The sequence below is a fragment of the Humulus lupulus genome, chromosome 5 (assembly GCF_963169125.1).
Source record: "Humulus lupulus chromosome 5, drHumLupu1.1, whole genome shotgun sequence".
Taxonomy (NCBI): Eukaryota; Viridiplantae; Streptophyta; class Magnoliopsida; order Rosales; family Cannabaceae; genus Humulus; species Humulus lupulus.
The window spans coordinates 14035742-14056201 of NC_084797.1; the positions used below are offsets into that span (position 1 = coordinate 14035742).

The 20460-nt window shown below is 35.2% G+C and overlaps 1 protein-coding gene across 1 annotated transcript; it reads right to left on the minus strand.

The window, feature by feature from the left end:
• Nucleotides 1–256: 256 nt before the first annotated feature.
• Nucleotides 257–7341, minus strand: LOC133778869 (protein DEFECTIVE IN MERISTEM SILENCING 3-like). Its single transcript, XM_062218886.1, has 8 exons — nucleotides 7084–7341; nucleotides 5867–6096; nucleotides 5578–5769; nucleotides 4842–5162; nucleotides 4542–4750; nucleotides 898–917; nucleotides 412–426; nucleotides 257–310 (listed from the first exon to the last, which is right to left on the minus strand). Exons 1-8 carry the CDS (start codon nucleotides 7339–7341, stop codon nucleotides 257–259), a joined length of 1299 nt encoding a protein of 432 aa, XP_062074870.1.
• Nucleotides 7342–20460: the final 13119 nt, after the last annotated feature.

Consider the following 20460-nt stretch of genomic DNA (forward strand, 5'->3'; position numbering starts at 1 on the left):
CAAGAACCCAGTTTTCCATGACAGGACAAAACATATTGAAATCAAGTATCACTTTATCAGGGACAAAGTGACACAAGAGTTGGTTTCAATACAGAAAATACCTACAGAAGAAAATCCTGCAGATATGGGAACCAAAATTGTAACCCTTCACAAATTCAAGCTCTGCATGAATTTGTTAGGGGTTGATAATGGAGGCTAGACCTAAGGAGACTAGAGCTAGGACCCTCAGAGAAAACACTATTCAGATCAGATCAGCTTATATGAGGAATGAGGTGGAAATTGTTGAAATTAATTCCCCATATAAGCTGACCTGTCACAAATACAACATGCAATTAAGAGCAAATCCAAAGACAAGTCCAACCGTACTATTACCAAGATCAGAAAACAGTTAGTTATTCCTAACTAACTCACCTTACTACTCAGACCCTATAAATAGAAGAAGGAAAGAACATAAACACTTACAACTTCATAACGAAATTCTCCAGAAGAAAGAGAAGTGATCCTGAGTGAAATCTAGTGAGAGAAGCTCTCAAGTTGAGAAAAAGAAAAGAGAAGTGTTAGAGAGAGGAAAAAAAGTGAGGGATCGGTTCGATCCAAAGAGAAGAAAAGAGAAAGAAAGAATGTTTGAGAGTCTTGATTCATACCTGGTTGAAGCATCGAGATTACCAGCTGACTTGTGGCTGGAATCTCTAGAAATCTGTTGTAAACTGCGATCTTGATAATGGATTAGACTCGAGCTTTCTCTGAGGTAGCTCACCAAGGATGTAACCCCAAATTTTGGTGGTGAACCTTGTAATCTCTCGTGTTTGTATCTCTTTCCCTCTCATTTCTTTTCTGGTTTGGTTATCTTTAAGCTTTGGTTCTGTATTGATGTGTTTACCCTAATTTTGTGTATACTTGTGGTGTTCTCTCGAAGCCTGTTCAAACACAAAAGTAAAGCATAAAATTAGTAAAGTTAAAATCAAAGACTTTAAAAGAATTAACAATGAAAATGTGTCACTAATTTTGTCCACATATATCAGAAACATATAGAAAGATCAAGAATGACCTTGTACACTAATGTGTGTGTGTGAGTTGTGTAGGGATAAAAGGGTAAAATTTTCCTACAAAGACCCTAATGTTGCAACATCCAATCGGTATTCTGCTCTCACCTCGCCCACCCGACCCCAACCACATGTGAGCAAAGTCCATACTATCTTGGCAATGGCGACAATCCTGGAATCGTTCTTGTTACTCTACTCTTGACAGAGAAGAACTTCCCTTCATGGAGGCGTGATTTCCGTCTTTCTATTGGAGCCAAGAATAAAGCTCGTTTCCTTACTGGAGATCTCCCTCCTCCAGCTACAACAGACCCAAACCACAATTCTTGGCATCGTTGCAATCAAATGGTAATGTTAGGATCCTACATTCAATTTCTCCTGAAATAAAAACCACTATAATGTACCTTGAGACTGCTTCAGCTATGCGGACTGAGTTGAACAACACATTCGATCAAGGAAATGGGCCACGTATCTTTGAGCTTCGTAATACCATCATCAGCTTGCACCAAGGTGATGATTCTGTAAGTACCTATTTTACCAAACTCAAATTTATATGGGATGAGATTCATGAACTTAGGCCTTGTATACCATGTACTTGTGCTTCCTCTACTACCAATCTTGATCATCACAACCAAGATCAAGTTCTTCAATTTTTGACCGGATTAAATGAGTCTTACCATGCTATCCTAGCCCAAAGTTGTCCTTAAAAGATTAAATTGAGAGATGGTCAAGAATGGCTTAGTGAGGATGTCATGAATTTATTTTTCAGATGGAATTAATGTATCTTACTTCAACCTCTTTGTTCAGAACTTTATTTTTTATGAAGTGTGAACATCGTATTCAATAGTTTCATTCTTGAATATATGAAGAACTGGATTTGCTATACTCTTAAGATGTCACACCCAATCACAGTTGGTTTAGAGCACATCACTCCAATCTCTGAAAACAATGACCACAACCATCAAATTTAAGTGCAGGCTTGAGCAAAGGTCATGTATTCCAATTCTGTGCTTGACCTTGCCATTAACTTTTGCTTCTTTGAAGCCCAACTAGTTAAATTTCTACCAAAATAAACACAGTAGCCAGAAGTTGACTTCCTATCATCCTAGATAATGTGCATGGAAGCATGAGTAAAATTTCTAATTTTTGCATGCTTTACAATGATTTTGAGTGGGAGATTGAAGAAATTGGCTTAATTTTTTCGCAGTGAAGGCAATGTCTGGTTTACTTTGCAAACTGTTGGGAGGTGTTTTGGAACAACAAAACAAGCTGATTGTTTACTAAATACTTCTTGAAAGCATACCAATTAGAAAAGCACTGTTTGTCAGTTTGCTCCACATCCCAGCCATTATTAGTAACATCTAGAGTGTGTCAACTAGAAGATGTTGGGAAAAAAGACAAATTTCTCAAACGCAATAGAAACAATAAAGAGACAAAGAAATTTACTCTGTTTGGTAAAATTACCAAACCCATAAATAGATATATTTAGCATCAATCTCATTATTAAATATACTCAAAACTCTCTCCATCTCTCATTATTTGCTGCTCACTCTTCAACTCATCAAACTTACTTTCACGCTCTCTACCCTTCAAACTCACTCTCACTTTTCTTCAAAACTCACTCTCACACTCTCTTCAAAAGCTCACATTCTCACATGCACCAAATACATATTTATAGTAACAATTTGTTTTACATAAATTAATAATTACCCAAAATTAAAATACTATAAAGAAAATCATAATTAATTTGAGTCAATACTCAACACAAAAATAAAAGTAAAATAATTATATAACATTTGATATTGATATACAATTTTTTTTTGAAAAGATATTGATATACAATTTGATATATAATATTTTCCTCCATACCTTGATCACCAAAAATAATTTTGAATGCTAAATAAAGTAATCACGTAAAATAATATTTATATTCCAACAAAAAATTTGGATTGTACTAAATGAATGGCTTTTTTTTATTTATTTATTTACGAAAATAACATTACAAATTTTATTTACAAAAATAACCAACTATTTAATACCAGATTTTCAAGTTTTACATACAAATACCAACACACTTTCTTTCTCTACTGAACTGGTCTCGTTTTAGGGTCTTATAGGGCTTTCTTTTTTTTTTTTTTTTTTTAAGGAAGAGTCTTAGGGATTTTGAAATATCAATTGTTTTTATTTGTTTTATTCATCATTTTTTCAAATTTTAATATATGAAAAAAAGATAGTCTGCAAATTTAAGTTTCTAGGATTGTCAATTCGGCAAAGAACTCCTCACTCATTATTATTCAATATTTAAAATGAATAAAAGATATTAAAAATATAATATTAAAATAGTATAATGAAAAATAGTATGCAAATTTAAGCCATTGGGTGCTTATTCTATAGTTGTCTCTAATATTTCAGGTGTTTTTCATCAGGTATAGGGTAGTTTTAATGGAGCTCTCATTTTCATTCCAGCTTAAATTGAGAAGATTGTATTGTTAGCAGACATTGTTGCATCTTAATCTAATTCAATTTTTCTCTTTTCCACAAACATTAAAAAGGCTGCTTCAATAGACTAATTTTTAAAGAAAGATCAACGAGAAAAACAAAACATCCTTCAAAGTTATACCAAATTAGATTACAACACGCTAATACAGATGTGGTTTTCCTGGTTGATGGTCAAAAAACTATCAAAGGTGAAGACATACTTTTTCAATTGAAAATAGATTACCTCTAACAAATATTGTAAAGTTGACCCAAAATTTACATTTAGAGAATTTACAGTAAATGACTCAAAACAATAACATCAAGAAGTTATCGTCCTCATTTTTAAAATTATAGAGAAATGATAATTTTACATTTCTGATTACCTAAAATGTCATTTTTTATATTTTATTTATTTATTTAGGAGCGTATAACTTTAATATAATATAATGATATATGTATATTAGTTTTTATTTTAAAGTTAAATTAATTTTTTTAAGTTTCTTATGGATTGTTGGTATACTATTTTTCATTTAGTGTATATGTTTTTTATGGTATATTAATTTTTTTTGATGATATTTAGTTTCTATTTTATTATACATAATAGTATTGTATAATTTTATATCATGACATATACATTTAAATAGTAGTATATAATTTTATTAGCATAGTATATATTTTTTAGTAATAATTTTGTAAGTTTTGTTGGTATAGTATATGTATTTTGTGATATGATATATCATTTAATAACTCATAAAAAAACGAAAAAAATTAAAATAACTTTAAGATAAAAACTAATATATACATATACTATAATATTAAAATATTTAGAACAAAATAATAATTTGATAAATGATATATTTGATAATATGTAATATTAAAAATGTGATTAGGTTATTATACTATAAAATTAAAAACATGGCATTTTATTTGCACTAAACCCCTTACATTTATAACACGTGATCTTCTTTTTTCTTCTAGAGAGCAACTACGACTTGTTTTTGACATCATTTTATTTCAATATACGTTCCCAATCGTCCATAAACTTGTTAAACTCTGATTTTATCTTTTCAAACTTGGTCAAAACTTTGCTGCGTTTTTTCATCACTTGTTCTATCTCATCATTGATTGTTCTTAACTCAGACTTCTTCTTCTCTTTTAGCAGCTTCAAATTTTCTTGATAATGAAGCATTTCATTGTTTGTTGTCACAACTTGAAAACATACTCCTGGATCACTAAAAACAATAATAATAAAACAACAAATAATCAAAATATTCATACAACAAGGTATAGTAGGAATGGAAAAGAAAGAAGATGGAAACATACCTAATAAATCCAAAAGATATTACACTGTTTCCTTTCAATATTCCACCATCTAGAGACACAGAGCCGTGTTCTATACAAGCACGAGCGGCTAGCATGTCCTCCCCGGTTTCGTAAACATGGAGTTGACCAAGAAGGTGATAGAATAAGGTCTCTCTAAGACCATGACCTGAGTTGTTCTTTATGGACAACATATCTTCATCTAAGTCAATCCTATTTACAGCAAATCCCAGAAAACCTTTTGGAATGGTTCCATCGATAAGACGAGGACGTGATAAAGCCAGCTTCCTCTGAGAGCCACTCTTGACGCCACCTCTGAATGGACTGCAAACAACAAGGAATATTAGATGAAGTTAATCCTAATTTGAGTACAGCTTCACATTTACTACTACAAAATCAGACTTTCCCGACACCCAACCTAATTTGCTCGGCGTGGCTCTAAGCGGACAATTAAGAACTGTAGGCATAGAAACCAACGCTGACAGTTAATAATTATTACCGTTGTCTTTAACTGTCGCTATTGACTCAAATACCGACAGTTAACTTGAGATCAATGCTGACAGTGTCGTAGACCCCAACACCGACAATTAATTTAAGATCATTGCCGACAGTTAAAAATTGTCATCGTTGATCCAACGTCGACAGTTAATTCTAAGATCATTCAATTCAATTATGAACTATAGAGTGAGAATCTTGTGTGAGGATTAATATGTTTTAGTCAAGAAGCTTAGGGTGTCACCTTATATTGTCAAAGCACATGACAATAAATCGACCATCTATAAATTTGTCAAGAATGGCAGCTTCTACATGAAGACCATGGCAACGGTCAACTTCTCCAGTTTGTTTATACTTTTCAAGAAGAATAGCAGTTTCGAAAGATCTAGCGACAACAGCAAGCATTTGATCTGCACCCAAGTATTTTGACAATATCCTAAATATAGACAAAACCACAATTTAGAAACAGAATAAAGAAGAAAAAAAAAACAAGATAGAATTTTGATTGTGAAAACAGAAATACTATGTTTGACCTGCTAAGCCGCCTAGAATGAACTCTTCCAAGTAGAGCAACCACTCCTATTATGTCTTTCATTAAATGATCCTCTTGCTCTTGAAATGGAATTATCCTAGAAATATTGCAAAGAACCGCAGCGGCTGAGTTTCCTATCTTTTCAATATTCTCCATCACTTCCTCTTTAGTGGACAAGTGATTTGAGAAACAAGTGATTTGAGAAACCCAATGGATATGGTTCGATAGAATCTAAAAATTTTAAAAACAAATTCAGGATCTTGTTAAGTACTTCAATTGACACAATCCTAATACAGCAAAATATGACATGCAATATCGAAAAACAAGGCCAGGCCATGCAATATCGAAAAATACGTGACTTGTCCGATATAACATCTCTAATGTAAGATGTAAATTTTGTGCCAAATTTAACACAAAAAATTATTCAATGCTATATTTGTATCAATATTTACAATTGTAATCCAATGCACAAGATGCAAAATAACTAAAACAAAAAAATCAGCAATCTATTTAATATTTATTGATAATATATAAAAGTTAATCTTTTTTTATTTTTTATTGTAGAAAAAAGTGAATAAAAAAAGTAATATATTTAGTTATTAGTTATTAATTAATAAATTATAATAATTAGTGGTAATATGCTAAATAAAAAGTGTTGTGATTTGAGTTGAATCACACTAAACAAGAATATATAACCTAAACAACAAGAGCTGAACTAATACAAATATCACAAATTAAAAAAAGCAATAATAAGACTCAAGCAATTACGTTACACAAAGACAATGTCTTTCGCCTACTCCTCGAGGAAACAGATCTCAGCAACCTTTATTAAATTTGACTATAGAACCAGATGACACAACTCTTGGATCAATACAATGAATGAAACCTCTAAACTCTATACAAGAGAATTACTAAACTACTAATAAGTGTTTTTTCACTCTGCATATGACCGAGTACCAATGCTTAGCATACACATAATAAGAACTCCCAACTATCTTAACGGTCATCAACAGTAGTAAGCCACATGTACAAGTGACTCAATTACACAACAATTATCCACCTTGATTAAGTTACTTGTAATCTGATGTATAAAGAAATCTGATGTTATTAGAAGCTGAAATTTGCACCTTAATCTTCTGTACCTCACTGCTTGGGGTAATTGTAGCATTCTTCAGCATGAATCAAGCCTAAGCAATGCTTAAACTTGGCTTGAGTAACCACTTTAGTCAACATATCAGTTGGATTCTCATCTGTGTTGACCTTTTTAGCCCGAACTTCCTTTCTCGCTATGACTTCTCTTATAAAATGTAACTTGATGTCAATGTGTTTTGACCTCTCATGAAACATAGGATTTTTTATGAGATGTAAAGCACTTTGACTATTACAGTAGCCAGTAATGTCTTCTGAATTTAACCCCAACTCATTGCTGAAACCTCTGAACCAAATAACTTCCTTTATCGCCTCTATAGCTGCCATATACTCTGCCTCTGTTCAAGACAAAGCCACAACTTTCTGCAAGTTAGATTTCCAGCACACACAACTTCCTTGGACAGTGAATACATATCCAATTGTGGATTTTCAAGTATCTATATTCCCTGCATAATCAGAGTCCACAAAACCAACAACTTCTACCTGTGTAACACCTTCTTTTCCAAATACAAGCCCAACATTCAGAGATCCTTTGAGATATCTTAGTATCCATTTGGTTGCTGTCTAGTGTTCTTCACCAGGATCTGCCATGTACCTGCTCACAACTCATAGCTTGAGCTAAGTCAGGTCTAGTTGAGACCATATCATACATGAGACTCCCTACACATCAAGCATAGGGTACCTTGTTCATATGCTTTTTTTGTTAATCAGTTTTAGGAGATTGATTATGAGATAGCTTGAAATGGTGTGCCGAAGGAGTTGAAACTAACTTGGCATTCTCCATGCCAAATCTCTCTAAAAATTTCTTCAAATACCCAAAATTCTACTTGCAGGTCCCATATCCTTCATCTCGAATTTATTATGCAGCTGCTCTTTTAATCTATGAATTGACTCTTTGCAACTACCAACAATTAAGATATCATCTACATATAACAATAGACATATCTTATTGTTGTAGTACACACAAGGATCATAATTAGTTGTACTGAACCTTATCTTGATCATAAACTCATGAAACCTTAAGTTCCATTGTCTAGGTGCCTGTTTATGGGATGCAAATGGGTTTTCAAAGCTAAAGATGGGATACATAAGGTAGAGAAGCCGAGATACAAAGCGATACTAGTTACAAATGGGTTTACATAGAGAGAAGAGATAGACTACAATGATATTTTCTCTCTAGTTGTGAAGCATGTCTTTATCAGAATTGCACTAGCAAAGGCAACAAAGTTCAACCTAGAAATGGAACAGATTGACGTAAAGACTGCATTTCTAAATATTCAAATTTAATAAAGGTAGCTGAGATTTGTTTACCCATGGAGTAGGCCAAAGACACATTGCCTTTGTATACGAACCACGTAATTGCTTGAGCCTAATTATTGCTTTTACAGATTTGTGATCTTTGCATTAGTTCAGTTCTTGTTTAGGTTCTATATTCTTGTTCAGGGTGATTTAACTCAAATCACAACAAAAGTGACATTTATTGTTTAGCCAAATTTAGTCCATGCTATATTTTGTGTTAAATTCGGCACAATTTTTAGCATGTGTCAAATTTAGCCAACTTTTTAAAATACTATTGGAGTGATCATTTTGCTAAATTGCTAAATATAGCAATGCACCACATTTTTTATATTCTATTAGAAATGCTCTTATATAGGTTATTTAGTGACAGTAGGTCCATGTATCCTTTCTAGCATTAGCATGGAAAGACATGTTAGTATCAAAAAAATTAAACGGTCAATCTGGTCAAGTAGATTCTTAAACTATGTCAAACATTTTGACAATGATCCCAGCAGATAAAAACAACAGCTGTAGATGTGCTAGAAAGTCAAACCTTGCAATTCTTTTATAGTCTACTCAATTTTTTCCCTCTCTTCATTTAACTTTACACATTTTTCTTCCAATATTTGGACTACCAAACCAATTTTAAACATGTCATCTTCAAAGACCTGCATTGACAAAAGAAAAAAGAAAAACTTAAGAAACCCAAAATCCAACATGAAATGTGTACAAGAAAGGAAGATCTATCTTCCTAAAGCATGTGAAACTTGAATTAATCCATGCTAAGATAAAAACTGCATATACTTTGTAAGTAATTATTCAAAGGTGACATAGTAGTTGTACCCTTGTACCTTTTTATTTTTCTCAATGAACATTAAAAAGTTTTTTCCAACTCGGATAAGTGATTTTGAGTCCTGAAAATTAGATGAAATTCCATCATCATGGGGACCTGGTGAGATTTGAGCCCTCTTGAGCCAAGATGGAGAGGATATCCCCACTACCATACCACCATGGCCAATTGGTGGAATACTTTGTCTAATTTTGATGTGTTAATTTATGTCCAACTAAGGCACGTCATTTAAAACATTTAAGCAAAAATAATAAATTAAAAAAAATTATTTAATAATTACAAATTTTAAATAATTTATCATGCATTCATTAGTTAGACATGAACTAAGATATCATAATTGAATATAGGATACTAATTCTATTTTACACATTGATATTTTTTTAACTAATCACACTCATTTAAGGTAGAATCTACCATAATCTACCATGTTATAAGTATGTGTGTGAAATTTTGTTATATATTTTGTGTGCATATATGATTATTATTAAAAACAAACTAATAAGGGTACATTTGATTGGGAGTAATAAAAATAGAGGAATAAGAATGAAAATGAAAATAGGAATAAACTTTTATGTGAATAAAAAATTACCATTATTATTATTATTTGTCATCTTGTATTGAAATAATTTTTCCTCTTATTTTTGGAAGGAATAGTAAGTCCATGAAAATGATAGAAGAAAAAGTCATTCTAATACTTTTAAAATGCAACCAAACAAAATAATAGAATGAGAATTAATTCATTTTCATTCTATTCCATATCACCCCAACCAAATATACTCTAATAAATATTTAATTTTCTTCTTTTCTTTCATATTTTCCTCTCTGTCAATAAATAGAAGGTACAAAGAGAATGAACTTAACACCTATGTATACAAAAGTTAGTTATATTAAGAAAGCACATTATTGGTGTAGCCAACCACAAAAAATATTATATAAAAGACATATCGTATGAACAAGGTGATGTAATGACCCAACTACTCTAGACTTTGGACCATTAATGAAAACTACACATAGACCCTATTCCTTAACAAAACTTACAAGTGAAAAGATCATAATTTTATTAAAACTTGTAAAAACAAATGTTAAACTTACATAAAATTTCAAGTAGGATATGGGATCCCATTGTTTTAAAAACAAAACATAACATAATGGTAATTAAAAAGAGATTACATAAATAAGTGCGGAAAAATACACATAAAACCATAAGTAAAGACTTCATCCTCGAATCGAAACTCTCGGCTCTTTGAATCCATTCCGCCTCAATACACATTCCCCAAGCTTCTAAGAACCTTTCCCGCCACTAAAGCTATTTTCCTGCATATATAAACATAAAAGGAGTGAGCCTAATGCCCAGCAAGGAAAATCTAACACATAGACCATATACATAAATTTCATAAAGAAACATAAAACATATTATAACACTTATGTCACATACATACTATAACAGCCATTATTACTTGGGGTCCCATAAACTAAACAAGTCATATGCCCATTAGATTAGTGGGGCTTGCTAGCTAAGCAAGTCATATGCCCATAATCTATTTGGGGCTTGTTAGTTGTATAAGTCATATGCCCAAGTCTACAAACATACTTAACATAGCATATTACATAACATAAAATCATAAGATAACATATAAAATCATATAACACATAAATCCTATCCTATTTTCCTTACCAAAATTATCGAGATATGAGGACAAAGTTGGGACTTTGGAACACTCCTAAAAACCATTTATAACAGGGTGAGTATATTGAAGAAAAGAGATGAAAAGAATGGAAGAACTATACCATTAAGAATATACTTACCAAAAACTTATGTGCAAATTCTTAGATTTCCTAACCAAGAGTAAAGAATAAGGTTATAATGCTGAGTAGAAGACTATGAGAACTTAAAGAAAATAATATCAATTGAACTAGAGTTTGGAAATACCTTGAAGACTTATATGACCAATCTAAACCTTGAACCGAAATGTGAATAAACCTTACTTCCCAAGTGTTAGGTAAGCTTATAGTGATTAAGCTTTATAATTCCCAACCCAAGTGTTTACATTCTCACAATAACCTAGCAACTAGCAGCCTCTGAACTTAGTTTGATGAATGAATAAATGGCTGGGCATTAGGTCCTATTTATAGAGTTTAGGAATGAAAAGATCTTCATTTAACTTGAATAAAAATAATGGCTTTTTAAGTGAAAAACATTTGAATTATCGTTCAGCAGAGGTTGAAGATTCGTTCAGAAAGATGCTGGACTTATCAAGAGGTTGAAGATTTGAATGGAGAACATTTTCAAAATGTTTCAAAATACCCTGAAGGAGGCGATATATCGTCTGGGCCAGTATGCCCGAGGCAATCGTGCAACGTTTCATGTTTTTCGTATCTTCGTGCTGCGATATATCGCCCCTCATAGCTGCGATATATCGGCATACGCTGAGTATTTAAACACGAAATTACACATTTTTAGCTTAATTTGAATTGAGTAAACAGTCTTGACTAAGCCCTCTAACGTTTTCAAAGCTGCTGACTGACCCTAGGATATTCAAATTTTAACCTTAATAAATTTATACTTGATCATTATTAAACATACACATGACATGTGCTATTATCTTATTGGGTCTTATCTAAACCTTATAATATAATAAATATTACCCTCATATTATTCAAACCTTAGGTTAAAATTAATATTCTTAAACTATAGGGTAAACTTAGAAAATCTACAAGTATTACTATGAGTGTCCAAATAAATCCCAGTCTGAACCAAAAATCTACAGTCATAAAGATAATACTATAATTACTATTATACTACTATCTGACTTAGTTAAGTAAAGTTCTTGGACTCTACATGTGAGCTAGTCATTTACAACAAAAAAATTATACAATATTAATAGTGCGTTTACTTACATGTAATCAGAATGATTTACAATCAAATTTTCTAGCAATCAAACTCATCCACAATCATATTAATGAATAATAATAATAATAATAAGTTGATTATTTTATTGGCAAGAATCGAAAATGGATTTAACAATATTATTCCTACTAATGTGTTTACTTCATTTTAGAATCAGAATAAATAAATTACAAATTATTGAAATATTCTTAAATAATTTTTTTCAAAAAGACAAATTTCAATTTTAACTTTTAAAATAAAGATAAATTTGTCAATGCATTAGGAAAGGGGAATGGAAATGGCGTCCCCACAAGCTTATGAGATTGTCAATCCCATTATTCAATCCCAAATTTATGTGGGACCACATAATTCATTCCCATTCTTTTATAAATTTGAGTCAGTAAATAAGAATCATACCATTCCTCATTCCTCATTCCTCATTCCTCGTTCCTATTCTCTTATCTCTTAAGTAAACACACCATAAATGATTAGCTATCAGGTGAGTTATCATTTTTTTTTTAATTCGAACGTGGCCAGTCAATGCCTTTCATTCTAACACACACCCTCAAGTTTTGCTATTGAAAGTTGGTAACAATTCTATTTTTGTCATTCTATCAAATGTAAATGTTTGGGAGTTTCTTTTGAACCAATAAATTTTAATTGATGTGAGCTAAAATAATCGTGGCATTATATTTCTTTTACTTTTGTGAAGTGAAGAAACTCATCAATTATTTTGACTATTGTATAATGCTCTATGTAAATCTAATTTCAAGTCTTTTATTTATGCTTTGGCTTTTCAATTATTTTATTGGTATTATATTTGTAGTATTCACTATGTTATTTTGTTCATATATTGCTCTTGGATACTTCTTTTACCACTTTTTTTGATGAAATCAAAGGGGGGAAAATATTGGATTGTATCATTTAAATCATTTGGCAACATTATACCTTCTTAATCATATTGTTTTTTTTTTTGAAAAAAGGAGATAGAGACCAAACACAAGATCAGGCCCCCTTTCACATATATAAATAACCCTCACTTATGGCAGAGAAAAACTGTGGTACAAACAAACGAAAACATAAACAAAAAAACTCAAACTACATGAACAAAAAACTTCTCCACTCTCTAGAGAGATCCAAGAAGGATAATCCCTCAAAACCCTTTGTGCGATAAACCCAAGTAGCAACCCAAAACTTAATCCTCTCCCAAATGATATCACAATTGCAAGACTTTTCATCAAAAATTCTGCTATTCCGTTCTAACCATATTGTCCAAAAACAAGCCAACATCGTAGCCCTCCACAACTTATTCAAACGCTTATCCCCCACTAAATCACAACATAACATCTGAGAACAAGAAAGTGGAAGACACCAACTCAATCCAAACTCACCCCACACTCTTGACCATAATGACTGAGCCAACTCACAAAACAAAAAAAAAGGTGACTTAGAGATTCAGCCCCCCTTTTACAACAAACACACCAACTAAGAGATATGCACTAATAAGGACGGCGACGTTGAAGAACATCATTAACACTAGTTTCTCCAGAAATAATAACTAGCTAAACACCTTGACTTTAGAAGGAACTTGACTCGTCCACAAAATCTTAGCCCACAATACATCAATTCGACCATTAATGGATTTGAGCTTCTGAAAAGAAGACTTGCAAGAAAACATCTCGCTAGAGTCAAGCTCCCAGACCTTCCTATCATCCAATATTGTTGGTAAATTTACAAACTCCAAAATCCTTAGTAACTCAATCAAAGAAAGAACTTCTCTATCAAAAGAGATCTTCTAAAGCAAAAATCCCAATCCACCCCTGCTCACCCCTCCCTAGAAACACCCAATTAAAAAATTGGAGTGTTCCTAGCTTGAGAATTAATGGCCAAATCCATAAACCTGTCCTTCAAAGCTTGCCTTTCAATCCATACATCCTCCCAAAACCTCACCAAATCACCACGCCCCACTTTAAAATGAACCATCCCTAAATACTCACCATAAAAAGAGGAAATGTACTTCCACAATCCCCTCGCAGTAAATCTCACCTTCGACTTTGTATCCCTCAAATTGTCCGCCCGGCCGTATGACTCAACACCACTTTGTGCCACAGAGAATTACGCTCCAAAGGGAATCTCCACAACCATTTGAAAAGAAAGGCTTTATTCCTTTCTTCTAAATTTCCTATCTCAAGACCTCCTTGAAAAAGAGGTTTACAAACGTCGTTCCAAGCTACCAAATGCTCGGATCTCGTATTATCTGCTCCATCCCATAAGAAGTCACGCATCAACCTTTCCAAACCCTTCAGAATGTTTTTAGGAGCTCTAAAGAGCGACAAGTAATACACTGGTAAAGATGACAACACCGATTGAATCAATGTTAACCGACCCCTTCTAGAAAGAAAGACACTCTTCCACCCATCTAACCTTTTTGCACACTTTACCATTACTGGCTCCCAAAAGGACTTAAGCCTCGGATTGTCTCCCAACGAAAGACCTAAGTACTTCATTGGCCATTTTCCCACCTCACAACGAATTATTGAAGCACGTGAAATCACAGCCTCCTCCGCCACATTAAGCCCTAACAATTGACACTTTTGCAAATTAATTTGCAATCCTGAGCTGGCCGAAAAAGCCTTGAGAATATCTAGCAGTGCTTGAAGAGATACCTCGTCATTAATAAAAAATACTGTATCATCAGTGAATTGAAGATGGCTCACTTCTACCTTATCCTTACCCACCAAAAAGCCTCTGAATACTGAAGATGCCATGGCTTTGTACCAAACTACCGAGAACATCCGCCACAATGGTGAACAAAAAAGGAGATAAAGGATCACATTGACGAAGCCCTCGAGAGGCACCAAATTTATCCCTCGACTTACCATTTACAAAAACCGAGAAAAAGATAGAAGTGAGGCAACCCTTCATCCATTTCCTCCAGAGAGAGCCAAAACCTTTATGATCTAGCACAAAGTCCAAAAAATCCCACTCCACACAGTCGTAAGCTTTTTCAAAATCTATTTTGAACACCCAACCACTCTTCCCTTTACTATGACACTCTTCCACTGCTTCGTTCGCCACTAGAACAGTATCTAATATCTGTCTACCTTCTACAAAAGCACATTGGGTTTCAGAAATAGTCTCCGATAGCACCTCTCTCAACCTATTGGCTAAAACTTTTCAAATAACCTTGTCACACTCGTGACAAGGCTAATTGGCTTGAAATCATTCACGCGACAACTATTGAGCTTTTTAGGAATGATACATATAAAAGTCTTGTTGGACAACTTCGGGATGGTACCATCTGTGTGAAACCCCTTAAAAACCTCCACTTAATCATTCTTAAGAACATCCCAATTAGAATGATACACAGCCATAGAAAACCCATCAGGCCCTGTTACTTTATCTCTAGAACAATAAAAAACAGCTTGCTTAATCACAAAGAATTTTATAGTGGTTCGACCCCAAGAATTGGTAATGACCTACCTCCACTTGCACTTTTATTAATCAAAGAGGTCTCAAACTCAAGATCAAGAAGAAACAAGGTTCAACTGAGTTTCTTAAACTGAGAAAAGAATACAATTCGAAGGGTTTTGTATGTAAAGTGCGTACAAAAGAAATCTCTAGCCTTTTCTCCTATAACTTTTACTTAGGATTAATGATTGAATGAACTCCCTATTTATAGAGATTCTTAGTGGGCTATGAGCCCTTACAAGCAAATCTAGGACCTACCCGTGTAGGTGTGGGATCAGTACATTCAGTTACAGATTCAAATAATACAAGAATAATACAATTTAAATATCAGTTACATAAATATCTTGGGATATTTGATGGTGTCGTGAAATATGGATCTTTGGGTAAAACCATCCTGCTCATCAAGCAAGTCTTGCACTCCGAGCAACTTCATGGGATGTACTAGCCTGCTCCATCATCGAGCAAGTTTCTTAAGCTTTGCTAAATAAGCTTTTATATTCTATTGTAGCCCTCTCGAGCAGCTACTCCTTCCAACCAGCTCTCTAAATTTGATGTGGTGTAATGCCACGTGTTTCCTTCTTAAATGTCACGTCATCGAGTCAAAATTGGGTTAAACAATTTGTAACATTTGCTTACCATTATAGTTAATGATAATTTAATAATAATTTTTGTGGTGATAGATCAATAACATTTTCTTTGTTGGTAAATATACTAAGTAGATGGCACTATTGAGTATAATGATATAACAAAGTAGTTCTGACATTAACTGTTGACGCCGTTTTTCGTCAACTTAAATAGGAGAGAAAATTTAAACAAGAAAATATAGAAGAAATGAATAAAGATGAACACCACAGGTTTTTTACATGGTTCAGCAGTTAAATCTGCCTAGTCCACAGGTCTATGTTATTAAGACTTGGGAGTTTTCTGGTTACTTCTCAGAGAATAATTGCTCAGAGGTTTTTTTCCAGAAATCAGAATTCAGTCCCTTACAAATGGTGCTTCATTCTCTATTTATAGAGAAGGTTTCAGAATTCATTCCCACATATTTTGGGAAGATATTCTGTAAATCAATTAATTTAATGATATTTCCTTCATATACGGCAACATCTCGTGAAAAATGGGATTGGATAACAGATTAAATAATATCTCTTAAATATTGGGATTGTACAACAATAAACATGTTCACACGTAACCGATTAATCCGGAGGTGAGATTCACCAGATATTCGAGATCAGCAGCTGGTACTGAACCTGCCGAAGCTGTCAGTTGACTACGAGCTCGATGCCTAGTTTTGCCTAACTCGGAACAAGTAGACATTGACGACGTTGCCACTTTCGAGCTTACACTTTCCGAGCTCAAGCCATTCTACCTGAAGGAAGACAGGGAGAAATATATATATATGTTATGGCCATTGCGAGCTTAGAGCAGCATATTCGAGGCTACACATTATTGAGGTCGTTTTCCTACTTGAAAGAAGTCCGATGGTTAGATCATAAGATGACCGCATGTGTTTCGAGCTCACACCTGACGAGCCTAGTCTTCGGGGCCATAACTTCTTATCTCGAAAATTGGGTGTAACATTTTGCCCCCTCAAAAGTATCAGTTCGAATCCCATGAGAAGGAAACTTTTGAACTGTCCTTCTTGGAAACTGTATTGTCGACTGCACTCGAGTGTGGACACGCGTCAGGCAGATATTGGATGATCAGAGTACTCGAGTGTGTTTACACCATGCCCACGTCTTCTCATCTGCCACCTTTTTGCCGCCATTGCTACGCTAGTACCCATTTGTCCAATCTGATACCAAATTCGTTCAACGATCCAGATTAATCCGTCGCTTGACATTCCTTTGTGGCCTATATATACATTCGTGCCATCTTCTTCCCTTACTTCCGCATTTTAAATTTTCAGAGAGAAGAGAAAAACAAAAATCCTAGAACTCAAATTTCATTATGCTCTTATATGTTCTCTAAGCCGAAGAAACAAAAATCCCTCAGTCTGTTCGAATCTGTGAGATTGTATTTGCAACCTCTCCTTCAGTCGTCTGTTTCTATGTATCCACCATCTACAGTGTGTAAGTATCTGTTCTTAATCCCATTTGTTATATATTTTGTTTTTCCATGCATGTTTATGTATGTTGTACTTTAGGCACTTGTACTTGTTTTGTACTAGAATGCTCTAATCAACCTTGTTTAGCTTTAGTTTTTTCTTGATATTATGGGTTCCAAACCCAAATTTTGAGTAGAAGATGAAAATAGGGGATTTTTTTTACTGATTTGTTTCGGATAACATTTCGTGTAGACCAAGGAACAAGATATAGGATTAGGGTTTTCAAATTGCACATTTCCCAAAATTATCACTTTTTTGAGTAACCGCCAACTTTTCCCTGGAAATCCGGGATTTTAAAAAATAAATCCACCTTTCTCCCTTTTCGTGGAATACACACTCCGAACCTGATCTGGTCCTTTTGATCGAGCTCGTTCCATGGTCTCGAGCATTCGAGCTCGAACCAGCCCAACTTTTATCCTTAATTCCTTGTGTGCCTGGCCCTCACCATTTTTTCTTTCTTGCTAGATGTCGCAGAATCTAGAAAAATGGTGGGGGTCGTTACTCGCAATTCCATATTCGTCGAACACTCCAAGCCCAGAATTGCCATTTACTTAGAATCAACGGCTGATCCACGAACATGAGGTGAGGTGTGAACAAGAGGAAACTCGAGCCCACTACCGACATTAAATTGTCGAGGTTATAGAGAAGAAAAGGAAAATACTTCAGGAGGCGATTTACCCAGATCCAAATCCCGAACTCAGACCCATTCCTCTCGACCCCAGACTTACAGTAACAGTTGCTTACCAACTGGGTACTTTTAAAATTTTTACTGATGGGGGAACCATCAAATCAGCCATCCACCTCACAGCCAATCGCCACTCCAACCTCGAGGGGAGAGATTTTCGAGGCTGAGCATTATTGGAGCTCAGTCTCGTCATTGGGGCAGATAACCTACATCTTAGCTCGCCACGGGCTAGGATTATCAAGTTTGTTAAGATGTCGAGCTTCGACCTCCAACGAACGTAGCTGTTTTGCCCCGGGAGATGGAAATACCAACAATAAATTGAAGCTTGCAGCCTGAAGTCACGAGCACATGAAGGTAGGGCATTACTGCCCTTGAAGTCTTATTTTGAAGACTTTCTGAATTTTTTTGGGCTTGTACCTTTCCAACTCCAGACCAATTCGTACAGGGTCTTGTCAGCCTTGAGGTCGCTCTACCACGAGCTGAAGTGGGAGGGACATTCACCAAAGGATATTTTATATCTCTTTTGCCTGAAAAGAAATCCCTCCCGAGCTCGGGGAAGGGATGGATTCTACTATCTCTCGAGCTATCCCAAGGAGAGGAAAATCTTTGAGGACCTCCCCAACCATCCTCCTAACTTCAAGTTGGCATTCTTTTGGACGGATGACCTAGCTCCCTCTAGATATTATTCATTCAGGCGAATCCGTAAGTATACGATCCCTTTTTCTCTCATGCTCGATTTTTGTTTGAGCTTGAAATATCTGATAGTGTCCTATTCTTTCAGCCAACTATCACCATCCTACTCCCTCAGACGAAATGAGGGAGTGTAAAGAAGCTTTACTCCAGCTCCCTTACGACAGATGCTCAATATCTTATCTTCTCCATTAAGATAGGCTTCGAGCCTACAGTCTTTTGGAGGAGGGCCAATCAACAGACGATTGGTCTTACAAGAAATACAGCAACTGGGAGTTTGTCCCTCTCCCTACTGGCAATCTCCCTCCAAGGTGGAGTTCGAAGGCCCGATCCCCTGCTCGCCATCGAAGGAGTCCCGGCTTGGGGAACGGTGCTAATGATGAAGCATCGAGCTCGAATGACAGAGGTAAGGTCATTCTCAGCTCGACTTTGTGGTCTCCTTCCCTTCTTAAACATAAACTCGACACCCTGATCTTATGCAAAGATGATAGAGACCACTTTTATGTATGGTCTTGGGTGGATGAGAATGTCCATAGATTTGATAGCTGGCTAGGGAAGTATGATACCATGTATAGTCTGAATGAGGTCTGGGATGGAATAGCCGTACAATATGGGACAAATGACTATAGGGACTTTTCGAGGTTGACTTCCACATATAGGGAAGGGACTCCCCCAGCCTCCTCTGAAGATAGGGGAATTTCTTGGTTACCGAGCACGAGCTCGGGGGAGAGTTCCAATTAGGTGTTCTGTCACTTGTCTTTAATTCCTTTTAATTGTCTACTCAATGCTAATCTTATCATTTTTAAGCTCGATCTCTAATGTGATTTGATGATGCAGGCTCCATGGATTCCGACCTCGAGAACATGCTCACCAGTGGTGAGGGGGCCAAGAGAAGTAAGCGCCCGAGAGCCACACAAATGATTTGATGGTGCAGGCTCCGTGGATTCCGACCTCGAGAACATGCTCGCCAGTGGTGAGGGGGCCAAGAGAAGTAAGCACCCGAGAGCCACACAAAGATCTAATCGGCCTACCAAGGTCCCTAAAAGGACCGGGAAGATTCCTCCCTTAGCTCCTATTATTTTGAGCCCAGTAGCGACCTCCACTCCTCAGACTGAGATTCCTGCTGTGGATCCTCCCAACTCTCCTGCTATCCAGATTCTCTCAACACTGGGGTCAGTTCCAAAGAAACCAGCGACCTCGAAAGAGCACTTGTTGTCGATTTCTACTCATCCTGATGAGTATGTTGTCGACAATGTAGCCGGGATTCAAGGAGCCACTCTTGGCTCGGACATCCTGTCTCGGGTGAGCCAATGCATCAGCAGTTTTGGGGCTCCTCAATGGCCATTTCTGGTCAACACTCGGGAATCCAGTGCTCTTTATGAAAAAGGTACCGAGCTCCTTTCTTTGGTAATTCTCTTACCTCGCTATTTATTGCGATTTTATCTGGAACATGCTCTAACTTGATTTGTTTGTGTGTT